Source organism: Australozyma saopauloensis, chromosome 4 (genome assembly GCF_035610405.1).
Source record: "Australozyma saopauloensis chromosome 4, complete sequence".
Lineage (NCBI taxonomy): Eukaryota > Fungi > Ascomycota > Pichiomycetes > Serinales > Metschnikowiaceae > Australozyma > Australozyma saopauloensis.
Genome location: NC_086134.1, coordinates 1,201,206 through 1,219,313, shown reverse-complemented (window position 1 = coordinate 1,219,313; position 18,108 = coordinate 1,201,206). Strand labels below are relative to the sequence as shown.

Sequence of the window (18,108 nt, the reverse complement as noted above, 5' to 3'; positions counted from 1 at the left end):
ATAAATACAAATATCCACCTTATTTATCTGGTTGATTTCCGCCACGGTGCGATGGTTCATCTGGTCAAACACTAGCTCTGTCTCATCTGCAACCAATACATGCACGGCCAGCGGCAGATCCAGCTTTCCGCTTTCGTCGAGAAGAACAGACACAAACTCTTCTAAGGAATCCGTTTCCACCACTTTCAATCGCCTTTTTAAACCCATAGTTACACTTATCTATAGACTAATACTAATACTCACTACTCCACTAGTAGGTCGTGTGAGACCCGTGCACCACTGAAAATTTTGAGAATATACCAGACCTCAACTAACAGCTTCCAGCCCTCAGCAGATAGAATGAACAAACTCCAGAGCGCGGCTTTCCGCGCGGCGGTCCGGCCCCGGGCGGTCCTTCGCTACAGCTCCACGTTGGCGGAGGAGCCCCACAACCAGAAGCTCCAGAGAGAAAAGGCCCTCGCAGAAGCGTTGGCCAGAGAGGAGGAAAACTTCCGCAAGGAGGCCAAATTGCGAACCTTGAGAGAGCAGAGCAAGGCGTCGATCGCACGCTTGAACACGGCTCCCGTCGACGAGATGGCCAAGCGCGTGGAGGCCTTGAGTGCCCAGTTGGCATCCATAAACCAAGACAAGGTCAAGCAGTTGGACCAGGAAATCGAGGAGTATTTGTACAAGAACCTCCGTTTGCCCGAGTCCGAGCTTTTAAACCAGCCGTGGGCGGAAAAGTCCGCTAGATCCGACACCGGTGCAGCTGCCACTGAGACCTCTTCCGATGACATTTCGAGAACGATCCAAAGTACAACCAGTAGCAAGTATACAAACAAGTACCCGGGGTTGAAGGTCACTCCCGACTATAAGCCATACTCCAAGCAGGAGTTGTTCTTGAGACACTTGAACCATATGAAGCGCAGTGGAGGCTTCGGCGCCGAGTTGAAAGACATCTACATCCCCAGCAAAGACGTTCTCGATCCCCAGACTGTGTCTGAGTTGTCGATTGCATCGCTCATGGCTGCTGGTTGTCATTTGGGCCATGCCAAACAGATGTGGAGATCTTCCACCCAACCGTTCATTTATGGAGAGTACAATGGTGTCCATTTGATCGACTTAAATGAGACTCTTTCCGCACTTAGGAGAACCGCAAAGGTCGTCAAGGGTGTTGCTAAAAAGGGTGGTGTCATTCTTTATGTCGGAACCACCAGACTCCAAGAACAGCTTGACGCTTTGGAGGCTGCCGCCAAGAGAAGTAATGGATACTACGTGTCCCACCGCTGGATTCCAGGAACCATCACGAACTTCACCAAGGTCACCCAGCAATGTGGTGGTGCTCAGCGTGTCGAGGTCAACCTTGGAGACAAGAGCACCAACAGATCCTTTGACTCGAGAGATGAAACCATCATCAAGCCAGACTTGGTTGTGTTGATGAACCCAGTCGACAACAGATACTGTATCCGTGAGTGTATTAAGCTGAGAATCCCCACCATTGGTTTGTGCGACACAGACATGGAGCCATCTCTCTTGACCTACGCCGTTCCATGTAATGATGACTCCATGAGAGCAAGTTCTCTCGTTTTGGGAGTTTTGTCCAAGGCCGCCGAGGAGGGTGTTGAGGAAAGACGTCTGCAATTCTTGGCTTATGAGCAAGCCAAGAAGCTGTCGTCGATCCAGAGAAGACAATAGTCATATAATTGTACATAGAAGGTCCAACAACAATACGACCCAGAATCACATAAATGTCACGAAATGAGCTGACTTTAACTATTATTGTTCTACAAGCATTCGTACAATTTCGTACATTGAGCGGGAGACCAGACACCTCCACATGCCACCTCATACACACATTAATTAAATATCTTTCTTGGTCTCACTTGGCTCGTCATCATCCTCGTCATCACTTCTGTCATCTTCAGCGACTCCACCGACGGCATAACGGTAGAGAATTCTAATGATCAAGAACAACCAGTAGGCATTGAGGAGCTGCAAGGCAAACAACAAGCCAAACACGATTGGTTGCGAGATCCAACACTTGTACTGCTGGGTATCCCAGTTCAACTCCCACTCACCGACGGTTTTGAACTCGGTGAGCACTGACCACAAGATCTTGATGTTGATGTAGTGTCTCAAGTAGATCCACACAAACACGAAGAACACGAAGAACGGGCCGGCGGCAGGAGAGTCCAAGTAGTTGAGGGTCTTGGACAACGCCAAGAAGAAGTCCGAAACATCCATGGTCACATACACAGCCAAACCCATCCAGGTGAAGTGGAATCTGTAGGAGCACCAAATCAAGGCAATGGTGACGATGTGATGCAAGATGAGCTCATAGAAATCCTTTCTAGGCTTCTCGAGCTGAAGAACAAGCACCACCGACTGTTGCACCCAGAAGGCGGCCTGGCCGAGGTAGTAGACCTTGAAGTAGAAATCGTGGGTCTTATGGGGGTAGTCCAAGTAGAACGGCGTTGTTTCGAAGAACCACAAGGGCGTCAGCGACATGACCCACAATCCGAGCGGGCCGGACAAGCCGTAGTATATCATAGAGTATGTTTGCTCCATGAATCTCTTGACCTTGGCTGCCTTCTTGACGCCCAAGAAGTGGGCCAGCGGACGCAACACACAGCACATCAAGAACTCGCGGAAAAACGTGAAAAAGAGCGCATAGAAGCCCACAAAGTAGAAATCGTTCACACCCTTCCCGTACTGATCGGTTCCTTCGATATGATACGAGACCACCAAAAGCTTCTCTAGGTACGCGTGAAGCGTTGTTTTCTGGTCACCGAAGAAAAACGTGCCCACAATGGCCACAAGCACAATGAACGGATTGATCCACGAGTGGCGATACGTCAACTCCTTGTATGCCACCAAGATCTTGCGCAAAATGGCGCCGTCCGACTTCGATTCGGCGCTGAGCTCCCGCATCCGGGCCTCCAGCCGGTCTCTCTGGCTGGCGCTGACCTTCATGGTCGAAAAGCCGGGAACGGAGGTGTCGCCCAAATTGATCAGGCCCACGGAGGAGCCTCGTCTTCTGTGCTTGTTCTCTGGCACGTCTAGATGTGCTGCTCGGACTTTTTGTACTGAGCTCATGGTGGAGAGTTTACGTAGATAACTATATGAACAAGACGAGCGTACTTAAAAAAAACGTGACGAGCGGGTTTGTCTGGACAATTGTGGTTTTACAGAAAAGCACAGCTACAGGAAAGAACCGCCGGAAGTATATACATGCGTTTAAGTACCAGACGGGAACAGTGTTGCGGTTTGAAGACCTGCACGTGACATGCCTGGGGGTGAAAAATGCAAATGCGTGAAGAACACTGGGATCCGTTCTGTGCATTCTAGAAGAATAGTTTATAAGGGTCGGGCCGATTTTGGCTTTGCGGTGGGGGTTTTTCCCAATTTTTTCGGTGATTCCACTACGTCAATTTTTTCTCGATTTTTCAGTGCTGTTCCCATGCGCTCACCATTTTTTTCCGTCGTTTTACCTTGAGGTTTCTCTCTTTTTGTCGAGAGGACCCTCTGATCCCATGCAGGTCTGTCTTGGCTGTCTTTTGTGTGGGGGGACTACCTCTCCTATTGGTATTCTGCAGGCCGCCACAGTGAGTCTTAAACTGACGACTCATAGTCATATCCCATAATACATCAACGAATGCCCCAATTGGACATCCTCATACAGAAAGCCACCGACGCAACGTTGACCAGCGACGACTGGCGGCTCATCATGGAGGTCTGCGACGCCGTGTCGGCCGCGCCAGAGCAAAACACCAAAACGGCAATCACAGCCCTCAAAACCTGTTTGAGCAAAAAAGACGCCAACACCATTCTCCGCACGCTCTCGCTTATGGTAGCCTTGGCCGAGAACTGCGGCTCGCGCATGCAGCAGGAGATTGCATCCACGTCGTTCTTGAACGAGTTCTTGATCAAGAAGCTTGCAGACAAGAAACTCCATAAGGAGCTCAAGATCCGCATCGCGGACACCATCGGCCAGCTCCACGGCTCGTTCAAGTCTGACCCGTCGTTGAAACCCATCTCCGATGCCTACAACCAGGTCAGATTGAGGTATAGCCAGTACCTCACCAACCTTCCTGATAAGCCTGCCAAACAGGCGTTGTCGTCGCAGGAACGGAACCAGCAGGATATGGAGCTAGATCGGGCCCTCAAGTTGTCTGTCCAGGAGTATGAGAGAGAGCAGTCTTTGCGGAAGGCGTACCTCAGTGAGAAACCACTTCCACAGGCGCAGAACAGAGAGCAGGAGGTCAAAAAGAAGGACTCGGGCCCAAAATCCGCTTCTCATGCATCAATCGCAAGCGTCAAGAAGGTATGTGCACTCTACGATCTAATATCTTATGAGGCAGACGAATTGTCATTTCGCAAGGGCGATATCATAACCGTCATTGAGTCCGTGTATCGCGACTGGTGGAGGGGATCTCTTCCCAACGGCAAGACGGGTATTTTTCCGCTCAACTATGTGACCCCAGTAATCTCAAAGACTGCGGAGGAACTCGCCCGTGAGGAAGAGCTCGAGGCGAATCTCATTAACGTAGAGAACCGTAAAATCGATAAGCTTCTTTCGCTCTTGTCCTCTAGCCCAGACCCAGCGGCCGAGGAGGAGATCACTCAATTGTACAATCAAATCATTCCTCACAAGGCCACATTGGCAAGATTGATCGACTCTTACAGCTCCCGGAGCGACGAATTACGAGTGATGAATGATCAATTGAGTCATGAGACGAAGAACTACAACGAACTCCTCGATGGCCTCGTGAGCATGCGTCAGAAAGCGGCCGCTACAGGTCCTTTGCCATACCCTTCGAATCAAGCGCTGCAGGGATATCCACCAACGCAACCCAGCAACAATGATCCACGCTTGACAGCACAGCCGACATCTTATGGATTTGGAAATAACATCCCGCTGCAATTTGGCCAGGAAGGTTCTGCCCCAATTCCAAATTCTTCTTATCAGCAACAAGGACAGGTTCCATACCCCTACCAGACCAGATACTAGGGAAGCGTGTACAATCCTGGGTCCAATAATCGCGAGCTCTGTTTACAATTAAGTATACACGTTTCTTCATGTCAATACTTTTGCCATCCTAGAATCATATTTATTAATCACTTTTTGCAATTTTCGATATCCCATTCTTAATCTGTCCTGCACCTAGATAACCATAGTTTCAAACACCTACTTCCTACAACAAAGAAAAAAACCACATAATGTCCAACTTATATGGCCATAGAGAACAACAGAACAACCAGCGGTTCGATGACTTGTCACACACGCTCAGTCTATTTCGAGAAACAGTCGATCGCGACATAAACGGACGTGTGCAGCAAGAAATGCTGACCCTTGATCTTCTAAACGACAATTTCAGCAACTTGTGGCTGAAAGTGCGTCGAACCAGCGGAGATTTACAAACTGTTATGACCAGAAATGCCAGTTTGACTAGAATTGTTGGGATTATACTCGTGCTTTTCATTGTTATATGGACACTCTACCACCTCAGATAAAGATACGGGAATTGCAAAAGTGCCAAAGACAAACGACGCTTATCTTTCGTTGACAACATCCGATCCCAACTTGTAGTTTCCGATAGCGTTACCCCAGTTGATCTTGGATTTGGTGACAGGCAACAATCTTCTCAAGTTCTTGAAGTATTTCTGGTTCAACACGTTGAACTGATTAATAGCCTTGATCGAGACAGCGTTCTCGGTTGATCTGATGAACTCGACGATTGCGTCGGCGCTGAACTCGCACGGTTCATCTACAGTTTCTTTGAAGTCCAATCGAACGTTACCCTCCTCATAATAATGTATATCCAACGCAATCTCACCATGTGTAGTCTGTGATTTCTCAAACACGTAGTGGGAGTGCCATCTTCCCGTGTAGAAATTGCTCTTGTTGAGCTTCTGTCCTATGAGGGTAATGGAGACCTTTGTCGACGAAACGGGAACTATTTCGAAAGCGAACTCGGAGGGAAAATGCTTATCTCCGTATTGCTCCAAATTCTTGCTCAAATCGTCGTAAAATGCGGGATACTCGGCTGTTGGAGTGGCTGCTTCAACATCGTACACCTTCCCGCCTTTGAAGCTAGTGTTGTACTTTTTCTTCTCTTTAAAGTCCCAAAACTTTCCGGAAGCGGAGTCTTTATTCTCTTGGTGGGCAATTCCTTTACCAGAAAGTAGCATACCCTGATTTTCTGCCAAACGTGTGACTGTTTTGCTCACCACACTCAGTTGGCTTGGAACAATGGATACCAAGTCATTGTGGACCTCTTCAAGCTCTCCGGGAGGAGCTGTTTCCACAAGTTGGGAGAGCAATTGACCTATTTCTTGGGACATGTTGTTTTGTAGTAGAGAAGTAGATAAATGGATGTAAGGTGACATGCAGGCTGTCGAACTACCTAGAGATAAAATGGACATACAATTTTAAATTTGCTATAGTAAGATTTTCAATTGGTCTTTGTAGTGAAGACCGGTATATTCCTCGGGTTTGTCTGATATTTATTGAGTATGATATCTCGAAATATGTGTAATGATAGAATGGGTAAGACCACACTAATAAATGTGCGGAGAATCGTGTCCATTTGAATGATCAAAAAGGGAAGTGTGGTTAAAGACTGTTTGGTATTCGATTAATTGTCGCTGGCTCTGGGATTCAAACATTGCTTCGTTGGTCACACAACGCGCCCGTTCAAACATGGTCAGCGTGGACAATAGCATGCCTTTCACTTTCTGATCACTGACCTCACTTGAAATCAAACTCCAATCACTGGGTATGAATTCTTGAGTTTTAATATTGTACTCCAACGTGCGGGTGCGGGCAGATGGGAAGGAGAGCATCTTGTTGCTGACTTGAAGCTGAACTCTGACGCCTGGACTGGCACGACAAATGATACTCTCTTTTTCAGCTACATACAAGGAATTGGTTGATTCCATGACAACTCTCCACCCTGTGTAGAGAATTCCCAACAGAACCAGCAAGGAAGGATTAAGACGAATGGAGTTACCGTGCACCAATTCACGCTCAATCTGGACCGGCAGAGATGAGTATTCAGCTGAAACAGTAAGGATCGGGTAATTATCCGAGCCGACCCAGTATACATCATCACCAAAACTCACTTCTGTAAAAAATAATTGGTTCGTGCTGCGACCGATCCATGGCACCCATTGCTGGTATTTCTTCTTTTGATCCTCCTCGTTGAAAATTAAGAAGACTTTCTCATCTTTTAAGCATATCATGACGCTTCTGATCGTTAAAATGTATCGCTTATCGATGAACTGCTCCCAGAAAGGGGATGCCTCAAGCTGTTCTCTATTGTCGAAGTATCGTATCATTGGATTCGAGGAATCAGTCAAATTTTTGCTCAGTAAATCTTCGAACTGTGCAGCAACAAAGAAAATGGAGAACTGGAGAGCCGCAACTAGATTAAAGAGCCTCATTCTATGGTGGGTGGGTGGTAAACTGACAAAACACCGGCTTAACTTTTTCTCAGGTTTGTTTTTAAGACCGATCGTATTTTTTTGAGAAAAAGCATGATTTCACCATGCGAATTAAGATCTGCTTCCAATATGCTAGTTTGCTCTGCTGAAAGGGCTGGAGACGACTCGCCAATTTTGTAGTCTTCTCCGCCAACATATAAATGGAAAAATATTTCCTCATCAGTACTACTTCCGCCAGCATTAAGAAATTTAAATTTTAAATGATCGTTGGCAACGGCCTCCACTTGAAGTCCCATGTATGCTTCGTATTTCGCGAGCTCCTCATTATCTTTTCGGTTCTGGACTATCATATTCTGCTGAACCTCCGAGAACGATCTTTCTAGCCTTGTGGTATCAAATTTTGCCTCGTCTATTTCATTCTCTAGAGCCTTTTTTGTGTTTTTTAGATTTTGTAGTTGCGTTGCCAACGCGGCTACTTTCTCTTGCTTAACATGGAGGCTGTTTAAGTTTGCCTCTCGCGTTGCCTTATTCTGTTCATTCTGAGACTTTATCAATGCCTCTTCGTCCTTGAGTTTTTTCCTTTGCAGCGCAAGCTCTCTCGTGGCAAGAATGTGTTGTTGTTTTGCTTTGTGTAGTGCGGAATACGTTAAAGAAGCGTAGTCTTGGAATTGCACGCTCAACTCTTGCATTTCCTCCTTGACGCGCAGGAATTCTTCGAAGGACAGTTTGCCCGAATAGAACGGGAGCATCCTTGGCTGTGTAATTTATTTTGTTTCTCTGATATCTGGTTTGTTTACTTTCCTGTATGAAGAAATATAGAATCTGGGAATCGAGTGTGGTGCACTGATGGCAACTAAACATCATAATCTGTCTATTCACAAATGAGAAATTTGTTAAAGTGGATGGGGATGATAATTAGGGTATTGATTTATTTAGTTTTTGTTTTTGCCTTTGTTTTTGCTGTCTTGGCGTTCGAAAAGACCTATGTTTGGACACTATTCGTGTTAAAAGGGCATATTCTTGCTGCTGATGTTTTAAGCCAGACAGGTTACAGAAATTCGGTTGAATCGATGATTTTGATTTAGATCATTCTACCGCGGCTTTCGACTAAAATTCGTAGAGCAGATGCCTCTCATATAATGGTTGATCTTCTGGCAAACTTGCAGTCAGTTATGACTGCAACTCATTCAATTCACCTTTTTCAGATAGGTGTACTTGCTCTTTGCATAGATATTTCTATAATCTTATTCTCTTCCATCTGTCTATTTTGAAGCGTACTGATTCTCGAAGCAATAGCAATGTGAAAGTGCAAAAGAGACCTTACTCGGAAGAAGATTAAATCTAGTCATCAAAATAATGCCTAATTTTTGACCACCGTCTTCACATTCTGTCGCTACTCCCTTGCAACGTGAGGATCTGTGAGTTTCTTTGCTACACATGAAATAGGAAGAAAGAAGACTTGATCCGAAGGAGAAAAAAATCAATTTGGGTGTACAAAGTCCCAAGCTTGATCCATGAGTTGTAATTTATCACCAAATCACCGAATCGGAATATACTAATTTTCATTGTATTTACGTTTCGCTTATCACATCCATCTAGATAAATTACACATCCTCGGAACAGAAAACCTACTGGTACTGCTAGATCGAAGTCCTGTAAAAGCTACTAGCTACATTTCTTACCGTCTGGACTCATACTGCCTGCTATGGATAGCTCAGTCAAGCTCCTTACGCTTAATTGCTGGGGCCTTAAATATCTCTCGAAATTCCGAGAAGAGCGCCTACAAGCGATCGGAAATCAAATATCCGAGGCTCAGCATGATATTGTTGCGCTTCAAGAAGTCTGGGTGGAGAAGGACTGGCAATACATCAGTACGGTATGCGAACGTGCTTACCCATATAGGAGAAGGTTCCGGGCTGGAGTGATTGCAGGTCCAGGATTATGCATCCTACTGAAATATCCAATCGAGAGTACCTTTCTTTATCGGTTTCCTATTAACGGAAGGCCCAGCGCTTTCTTCAGGGGAGACTGGTATGTTGGCAAGAGCATTGCTGTTACCATAATAGACACGGGTTTGCCTAATGCCAGCAAATTGGCTGTTCTTAACAGCCACATGCATGCTCCATACTCTCTAACAGGAGATGCAGCCTACTTGACCCATCGGACATGTCAAGCTTGGGATATGGCCAAGTTCCACTCTTTACTCAGACAGGGTGGTTACGCAGTAATACAAGTTGGAGATTTGAATTCGGAGCCCGAATCTCTACCATATCGTATCTTCACACAAGAGGGTGGCCTTGTAGATTCTTGGGATGCCCTTTACGGAAGCAATATGACGACAAATGAGTTGATCGCCCTAATGCCACCTCTTGAGCAAATTGAGATCGGTGGTATCACCTGTGATTCGCAACACAACACCTGGAGAGCCAATCGTGAACTTCACGAAGCAAAGCGGCTTGATTTTGCTTTGTTTGATCAAGCCAAATTGCAACCAGTACAAGCGAAGGTTGTGTTTACTGAGATGCTTCCGGCACCATATTCATGCTCCTACTCCGATCATTTCGGATATTCCGTGGAATTCAAATTTAACACTATAGAGAAGGAAGCCGAACGTCCGCCAGCTCCTATTGATCTATATGCTGACATTATCCAAGAATTGGATACATATCAGGCTACCACGATTCCGTTCCAGTTCACATGGAGAGCGTTGTACTTCTTTATTTCCTTGGCGTTAGTGGTTGGTATCCAGGTAGGAATCGGCTTCACCACGGGCCAGCCCGCCTGGATAAGTGTGGTCTGCTCTATAGTTGGGCTCTTATTGGCTATCAGCGGTACCATCAATGGTTTGATGTGTATCATCAGTATTCCTAGCGAAAAGAGCGGCCTTGACGAAGTCAAATTAGAAGTTCTTGATGCTCTTCAGGCTAAGCGTGCCTCCAAGAATAAATGGAACCATACCGAATAAGTGACGCATAATCCGGTCAAAATTCAACCTCAGGAATCTCTGGTTCTATCCTACATATTGTTATCTCAAAAATCCATTTGCATTGATGGAGCTCCTCTGAACGACTAATTGCAAGGCCTAGTTTCTTGCCCATCCTACCGTTCATGAACTCCAGTATAAATTATAATACACATTTGTTTGATCACTTCATGGTTGCAGCCAAATCTTAAATATAATCATTAGGCGAAGTTTTGCTCTTTTTTTCGAATTCCCGATTTTACACTATTTTTTTGCCCTACGTCGTACCCACATATCGTATATAGTCTACTCGACCTACATGCAATCTTGCAGAATCGCTCCACATTCTGAAAGAAACTCGATCATTCACTACAATAATGACTAGAGAAGGAAAAGTTGCCGTCATCACAGGCACCAATTCCAATTTGGGCTTGAACATTGCCTACAGGTTGCTCAGCGAGATCGATAGTTCCACGAACATTACCATTGTGGTGACTTCTAGAACACTTCCAAGAGTCAAGGAGGTAATCACAGCCATCAGAGATTTCTGCCGAGAGAAGTTGCCGCAGCGTACCGGATGGTTAGAATTCGACTACCTTTTGGTTGATTTCACCGACAACGTCTCTATTCTCAATGCTGGTGAAGAATTACGAAAGAAGTTCCTACACATCGACTATTTGTTCATCAATGCAGCTCAAGGTTGTTATGATGGAATCGATTGGATCAAGGCTTGCAAGTGTATTTGCACCAACCTTTTGGATGCCGTTACATATCCCACTTACAAAATCCAAGCAGTCGGCAGACAGTCCAAGGATGGACTTGGTCTTGTCTTCCATGGGAATGTTTTTGGGCCATATTACTTCATCCACAGGATCAAGTCTTTGCTCAGTGGCGGCGGTAGAATAATCTGGATTTCTTCTGTCATGTCCAAGTCCAAATACTTGTCGTTTGATGACCTAGACCTTTTGAAATCGCCTGAGCCTTACGAGGGCTCAAAGAGATTGGTAGATTTGCTTCATACTGGAACTTACAAAAGCTTGAGGGCCCAAGATGATATTTTCTCGTACGTGGTTCATCCAGGAATTTTCACAAGCTTCTCTTTTTTCCAGTATCTCAACTTCTTGACTTACTACGGCATGTTGATCCTATTCTACATTGCAAGATTTCTGGGCTCAGTTATACATAACATTTCTGGTTACACTGCAGCAAATGCTCCTGTCGCTGCAGCATTGCAAGATCTCGCTCAAGACAAAAAGCATGCATCGTTGAGCGATCGCTCTGGACATGGATATTTGGGAGTTTCCGATATAGATCCATCAGGTTGCGAGGATGTGGTGGCGTACTTGGACAAGCTAGTCGAAGAGTGGGATGAGGCTCTTAAGAACCAAATAGCACCCACTAGAAAGATTTAATCTCGTTGAACACTGAGTTGCTGGAGGCACAATCGCATCCACAACCTGTAGGACATGTTTGATCATCATCTTCACCACTATTCCACCAGCTTGCTGCGCAACCAAAATGTAGGACATGCTCACAATTGAGACAGAAGAGAATTCGTTTAGATGCCACTAAGTTGCAAAGTGAACAATACTGAATCTTATTTCTTTTTGGACTATTCCACGAATTGGAGGTAGCAGTTTGTACAGGAGAAATTGGATCCAACAAGCTCAGTTTTTCGTCAAATACTTTCCTGTTTCTAATACCGTAGTAGCAGGAGAACTCTCGAGTATGTGGAATTGATTCGCTTAATTCACTTCCCTCAAAATTGAATTTGAGCATTTGAATCCGCTCATAAGGAAGGTCCCAAGAGTAAAGTAATTCCGCGTATTTTCGCCTATAATTCAAAATAGAATCTTCGTCGATACCATCTAAGAGTCGCGACTTCTGGGATCCATACCCAAGATCAAACTCGGCTGAGTTTGTCATTCGTATTGAAACAGATACCGTAGGTTTCGAGCGTTCTTTCCTAGTAGGCCTAGGATTCAGGGTCCGTTGAACTTTACCTTGATTCTTCAAGACATTGAGTTTCTTTGCGTTTTTTTGAGAATCCAACAATCGTCTATCTGAAGTGGCTCTGTTGCCCATGATATGATTAGAAACAGAACCAGCATCGTATGATTTTCTCATTAAGTTAGGATTGTAGGCAAAGACTCCTCTTTCATTCACAAGAGAATTTGATCTTGAGGTGACTGATTGACTCATGGAGTTCTTCGCGAACTCCTCATTGTAGCCTATAAGAGACTCGCAATGACCCAATCCTTGAATTCCCTCATTCAATCCACCAGCTACAGTTTGAGCTTCATTTTTCTGATCACCTTCATGTAAAACGCACGCCATCATAGCAAGCATTTGCAAGTTATTTCTCCGCTCAAAGTATTCGAAGAGCATTTTCACTAGCCATGAATGACCAAAAGGGTGGTAGCCCCAATTGAGATTAAAGAATTGATTCATTTCCATTGCCTCAATAAGATTTTGCTGTTGATAAGATGTTGTGAGTAGCATTTCGATAATTTTCCAGCATTCAGCAATATCTTCAAAACCATTTTCTTGAGTCACTCTGCTATTGTGTGCTGCCACAGTACTCATACTTGGGCCAGAAACTTGACATGCTCTCGCAAATTCAGGTTTATCAGGAATTAAATGGCTCATGTCATGAACTCGAATGTAGTGCTTGTAATTGTTATCCCGTTTGTTCTTCTTTGTTGATCTCAGCGTAATGTCATCTACAAATGAAGATACAGAGGTGGTACCCTTTCCGCTCATTCTTTGTGTAAATGAGTTTTTGGAGCTCCTAGGCACCTTCATTCTTCCCAAAGTGAAGCTATCTTTAAAAGTCGTTGGAATGTTGCAATGATGTTTCATATCATCACGTAGAACTTCTTCCCAATCATCAGAGTAGTCATCGGAAGATTGCGAGCTTTCTTCGTCAGTAAGAGGATCACTGCTCAAAGCCTTGACAATACCAGGTAAATCTCTTGTATCTGCAGCAACTGAGTCGAGTTTACGCAATCCCATGATTGGTTCTGGGACAGAAAGTTTTTCATTTTGAGGCACAGTTGTTGCTCCACTCATTATTAGTTTCTGATCCAGAACTTCTCTTTTATTATCCACGTGGCCATTCCCAGAGCCAAAGAAACAGACTAGCTTTCCGGAACGAGCCCAAACACCGCTGCATGCTTTTGGAAGTGGAGTAATATTGTGCTTGATGTTCTTAAGCTTGAGCCGTGAATCATCATTAAATTTATTCATATCTCCAAAAATGTCGTTTCCAATTGCGAGATCATCATCTACTCCTGAAATTAAATCTTCATCATGATAATCATCATCTTCTTCATCCTCAACGTCATTCTCTGAATTCTTGGAGAACAAAAGAGGATTTGTCATGCCAGTAGATAGCGCAGAATCTGGGATAATATTTTCAGCAAATTTCATTTCACCATCCAACTGAGACAGTTCAATTTGAGCGCTACCAGCGCGATCAAATGGTTCCCCGAAAATCTCTCCCAGCTCTTCAATACCATTCAGAAGCCTTGTCTCACTAGACAACATCAATGAATCATCTAGATCAATTCTATCTCCTAGAAGATATCGCAAACAAGGTTCGAGACAGTACCTGTTATACTTGGTAGTGTAAAAATGAGAAATTTTCCCCAAATTGTGAAGCATGATGGTTTTCATATCATTGTTCAATTCATGTGTTTCCTCTATGAAGAATCGAACGCTCTGAGACTTTTTCTGCCTTGGATGCCGTTTCAGCCTTGATATTTGCTCAGATGGTGCAACATGCGGGTACTGTTTGGGAAATCTAATCTCAAGTCTTATGAAAATCAACTTGTTCTCCGTACTTAAATCCTGTATCTTGGAATTTGATAAGTCATTTTGCGTGTTTGTATGATCATCAACGTCCTGAACTTTAGAAGCACCCTTTTGAGCTGAAGTTTCCTGGTTAAGTCCTTTCTCAGTTGTGAGCGAGATGTTGTTTGAATTATCTGCAATAGGCCGCCCGCTTGATTTATCACCCAGTGCCGCATTAGCCAGCTTTTGCGTCGATGATAGATCTGCTGCTGTTGAAGTCTCTGTCGCTTTGTTAGTTTCCTGAAACGAAGCTCGATCCTCGTCCGAATTAGTAGGAACCGGACCTCTCAAAGAGAGAATGATGTTGCCCGTCGAAACAGAAATCTTTTCAAACCTGATCTTAGGAAATTTATGCCCCACAATACTGATTTCCTCGCCCAAATTTGTTGGACCATCGCTTCTTGGACCCTCCGTTGAGTTTGGTGTCACATCATCACTAGATGAAGTCTTTGTACCCATACGGACACCTGAAATCCAGTTCAAGTGATTCATGACGGCTGATGAATTCTCCTGCTCTTCCATTTTCTTAATTTCAAATAGCGCGAGTCGCGAAAGTAAATCTTCATTAGTGACTTTCATAAGGTCTTTGAGTGAAGTTTCAGGCTCGGTAATGTACGAGTTGTATGACATTGGGTTTGTGGGGATTTGCTTCGTCTCGCTTGAACTGGTGTTTTCCCCTTCATTGGCAGACAGAATTACATCAGAGCTTTCGAAAACTGCCATATCACGTTTGTGTTGAGGATTGTAGTTTGCCAATTCATATAGTTTTTTATCAATGGGCCATAGTTTCAAATCATAATCTGTAGGTGACCAGGTCACTAATTGAAAGTCCTTCCAGCTGTCCTTCTTTTGATGCTCAGTATATTGCTCATGCTGCACCCTCCACAAAAAGTCCTTCACGGGACCATGATGGCCCTTAAACAGGACCTCCGTTTCGAGTTTCATGTACACAACTTGATTTGCATCTTTTGACTCTACCTGCGCTTTGCTATAGTTCAAAAAATGAATTGCATTGTTGCCACCACGAACAGGCATGATACCGCAACAATCGTCATCACCGAATGGAAGCGAGCGGGCCCTCGCGATCGGAAACTCGGCCTCTACAACAACAGCTGGTTTTAACTCTTGGCTCCAATCACGATCTAGGTTCCAGATTTTCACGGACTTATCATTGGAGCATGTTATCAAGCGATTTTCGCTCGAACTAAAATCCAATCCGTTGATTTTACCATGGTGGGCGTTCTCGATTGTCAACAAGGGCAATGCCCCCTTTCTTGAATCCCAAATGTAGAAACTGTGGTGATGACTGGATGCTATTTGATAAGGATCATTCTTGTTCCATTTCACTTGCGTAGCTCCGGCTCTCCATTCCGCCCATTTGGCAACCGGCCGTCGCGGTGTCCTCATATCCCAACAATAAACGAAAGTATCAATTGAGCATGTAGCTAGTAGCTCAGGGTCTTTTGGATGGAAATTGATGTCGGTGATAGCCCGCACGTGTCTATGAAGAACATTTTGTATAGCATTATTTGAAGGTCTCGATAAGTCCCACAACAATGCCTTTTGATTTGAGGTCGATACACACCAAGATGGTTTGACAGTTTGATGTGGTGACCATTGGACATCAGCGACCTCCCACGATGTTATATGATGTAGCCATCGAGGTGCTAAGAATGGATCATCAAGGTCTATAACAAATAGTCCCTTTCTTCCAGCCAAAACTGCGTCTCGGCCGTTCGGCGAAAGAGACATGGCGCCAATAGCGCCATCCACTCTTAAGGATAGCGAATTGCCGAATGTTGTTGACTCAAATGGATTCATTTTTGCATTTTAGCTGTTTTTCTCAATTTGAACTCCAGATAGGTTCGACGTGGTGTGCATCCTGTTACCGCGGGGTGAAACTATCATTTCATCAACTAGTACTGACAAACAACACCAAGAATGCCCTCCGAAGCGACGCCAATAGATAATAATATAGATATTCTCGATGAGGAATTTGATGACTCGATAGATCAAGAGCTTGTTTCAGGGCATGATATCCCAGACAACATCACAAATCCGCAAGAGTCTGAGGATAGCGCAAAGCAGACAAATACTCAAGTCCCAGATTTAGGGAAAACTGAAAAGACCTTTAAAGAGATTCTTCAATTGATGGATGATGATCTTGCTCCCATAATCCCTGATGCTGTCACAGACTATTACTTAAGCAAGAGTGGATTCGAAACTTCCGACGTAAGAATCAAGAGATTGTTGGCATTGGCAACACAGAAATTTATAAGTGATATCTCTCAGGACACCTACGAGTACTCTAGGATAAGAAGTTCTTCTGCTGTGTACAACTCTTCGAACCCACAGCTAAGGGCAAAGCAGCTTTTGCAAGGTCAACAATACGCCAATCAACAGAATAATGGGTCGAGCAATAACGTTGATGGTACTAATGACCAGCCAACACAGGTCTTTTCAACAAACTCTAATAATCAGCAGGGAAAAATTGTTCTAACGTTGGAAGATCTTAGCAACGCCCTTTGTGAATATGGAATTAACACCTCAAGACCTGAGTTCTACCGGTAAAATATTCAGGTTACCAGAGTGTAATGGCGAAACGGTTGAGTAACGACATCGGACAATCGTAACTTCTGACGATTTAGACGTTGATAATAAGGAGTTTGAGCATGTTCTTCCAAGTATAGACCACCTGGAATGAGTTTGTATGAAAGTCTTTTAATGATTCTCATTCCTTCTGTTGTGCAATGGACTCAGTGTACCTGAAAAACAATTTCAATGGTACACCGTTTCAATTTACTTTTGAGAATTGGCTCCTTGAGCGGTAATGTTAAATTCCACTTATATAGGCAAAAAATGTAAGGAACTTCTGAGGCATTCATCAATCGCGTTTTTCTTAGGTTAGTGGTGTTTTGACACAGGCTTGCGACTATACATTGTTTTCAATAATAGAAACCACGAAAAAGTCTCTTTGAATTGAAATACAAGTCATGACCACTAAATTGAGAGAATGTCATTTCTTCGAAAATGGCTCATTCATCCTTCAGAAGCACAAAAGGTACAAATGACAATCATATCGCGATGTCATTGTTTGGTTGATGTCCCATATTTGACGATCAATTTTCTCAATGAGTTCTTTATAGGGAAAACTCGTATCCGTTGTTCTATATAATCGAGCAGAGCTGGCACTGCTTTGACCCTGATCTGGTCATCTAGTCTATAAACGAGATGTCTGCGGCCCCTCGCAAGCCAAGCTGTCCCTTGGTCGTTATTCAGAGCTTCTTATTTGATGTATATTATTGTCTTTAACAAAAGCTTGTCCTGATATTTTCAATTTGGTGATCTAGCGGATACCCTATGACTTACCTAACAGTAATGGTAATGAAAGTAAGATTTATAATAAACATGAATTTTTGATTTCTTAACAATCAGACTAGAAATCTACTAAATCTGTAGAGCAGAATGTAGCATCTACAACATTAGGATTAGCGTTGTATTTTTGCATGATTCCCATTTTTAGGCCGCTGCGTCTCGAATCTCCGAAATAGCAATGCCTAGAGTGAAATTTGCAAAGTTTTGGGAATGAGTTAAGAAAAAAATTGATAGAAAAATTAAATAAAGAGAGAAACTCTTGACAAAATCGGCAATCGATGGTTGCTTGGACCTACACTCGACCTCTGGCACAAAGTCTCCATATCTTCATTCAGTTCCACTTAGAGAGAATCCACCGACAAAACATTCAATTTCGAGCTCTTCTCGCCTATTATTCAAGCGTCATTTTCGTCTGTAATTCCTGCCGCTTATATTCGTTCTTGCTCATTAGCTGACGTATTCTTCTCAAACAACAAGAGGAGCCCTGACGC

General features: G+C 44.1%; 11 protein-coding genes across 11 annotated transcripts; 6 read left to right on the top strand and 5 right to left on the bottom strand.

The window, feature by feature from the left end:
* Positions 1-339: 339 nt before the first annotated feature.
* PUMCH_003586 (uncharacterized protein) lies at positions 340-1,674 on the top strand (the record flags this gene model as incomplete). Its single annotated transcript, XM_063022548.1, has 1 exon — positions 340-1,674. The coding sequence occupies one exon, from the start codon at positions 340-342 to the stop codon at positions 1,672-1,674; it is 1,335 nt and encodes a 444-aa protein (XP_062878618.1).
* Positions 1,675-1,839: 165 nt separating this feature from the next.
* On the bottom strand, positions 1,840-3,075 carry PUMCH_003585 (uncharacterized protein; the record flags this gene model as incomplete). Its single annotated transcript, XM_063022547.1, has 1 exon — positions 1,840-3,075. The coding sequence occupies one exon, from the start codon at positions 3,073-3,075 to the stop codon at positions 1,840-1,842; it is 1,236 nt and encodes a 411-aa protein (XP_062878617.1).
* A 559-nt stretch (positions 3,076-3,634) lies between these two features.
* On the top strand, positions 3,635-4,990 carry PUMCH_003584 (uncharacterized protein; the record flags this gene model as incomplete). Its single annotated transcript, XM_063022546.1, has 1 exon — positions 3,635-4,990. The coding sequence occupies one exon, from the start codon at positions 3,635-3,637 to the stop codon at positions 4,988-4,990; it is 1,356 nt and encodes a 451-aa protein (XP_062878616.1).
* A 209-nt stretch (positions 4,991-5,199) lies between these two features.
* Positions 5,200-5,493, top strand: PUMCH_003583 (uncharacterized protein; the record flags this gene model as incomplete). The annotated part of the gene is made up of 1 exon (XM_063022545.1): positions 5,200-5,493. One exon carries the CDS (start codon positions 5,200-5,202, stop codon positions 5,491-5,493), a length of 294 nt encoding a protein of 97 aa, XP_062878615.1.
* A 39-nt stretch (positions 5,494-5,532) lies between these two features.
* On the bottom strand, positions 5,533-6,405 carry PUMCH_003582 (uncharacterized protein; the record flags this gene model as incomplete). The annotated part of the gene is made up of 1 exon (XM_063022544.1): positions 5,533-6,405. The coding sequence occupies one exon, from the start codon at positions 6,403-6,405 to the stop codon at positions 5,533-5,535; it is 873 nt and encodes a 290-aa protein (XP_062878614.1).
* A 135-nt stretch (positions 6,406-6,540) lies between these two features.
* PUMCH_003581 (uncharacterized protein) lies at positions 6,541-7,425 on the bottom strand (the record flags this gene model as incomplete). The annotated part of the gene is made up of 1 exon (XM_063022543.1): positions 6,541-7,425. The coding sequence occupies one exon, from the start codon at positions 7,423-7,425 to the stop codon at positions 6,541-6,543; it is 885 nt and encodes a 294-aa protein (XP_062878613.1).
* Positions 7,426-7,463: 38 nt separating this feature from the next.
* PUMCH_003580 (uncharacterized protein) lies at positions 7,464-8,174 on the bottom strand (the record flags this gene model as incomplete). The annotated part of the gene is made up of 1 exon (XM_063022542.1): positions 7,464-8,174. One exon carries the CDS (start codon positions 8,172-8,174, stop codon positions 7,464-7,466), a length of 711 nt encoding a protein of 236 aa, XP_062878612.1.
* A 956-nt stretch (positions 8,175-9,130) lies between these two features.
* Positions 9,131-10,390, top strand: PUMCH_003579 (uncharacterized protein; the record flags this gene model as incomplete). Its single annotated transcript, XM_063022541.1, has 1 exon — positions 9,131-10,390. The coding sequence occupies one exon, from the start codon at positions 9,131-9,133 to the stop codon at positions 10,388-10,390; it is 1,260 nt and encodes a 419-aa protein (XP_062878611.1).
* Positions 10,391-10,764: 374 nt separating this feature from the next.
* On the top strand, positions 10,765-11,799 carry PUMCH_003578 (uncharacterized protein; the record flags this gene model as incomplete). Its single annotated transcript, XM_063022540.1, has 1 exon — positions 10,765-11,799. The coding sequence occupies one exon, from the start codon at positions 10,765-10,767 to the stop codon at positions 11,797-11,799; it is 1,035 nt and encodes a 344-aa protein (XP_062878610.1).
* On the bottom strand, positions 11,786-16,063 carry PUMCH_003577 (uncharacterized protein; the record flags this gene model as incomplete). The annotated part of the gene is made up of 1 exon (XM_063022539.1): positions 11,786-16,063. One exon carries the CDS (start codon positions 16,061-16,063, stop codon positions 11,786-11,788), a length of 4,278 nt encoding a protein of 1,425 aa, XP_062878609.1.
* A 120-nt stretch (positions 16,064-16,183) lies between these two features.
* On the top strand, positions 16,184-16,813 carry PUMCH_003576 (uncharacterized protein; the record flags this gene model as incomplete). The annotated part of the gene is made up of 1 exon (XM_063022538.1): positions 16,184-16,813. The coding sequence occupies one exon, from the start codon at positions 16,184-16,186 to the stop codon at positions 16,811-16,813; it is 630 nt and encodes a 209-aa protein (XP_062878608.1).
* Between the last annotated feature and the right edge of the window lie 1,295 nt (positions 16,814-18,108).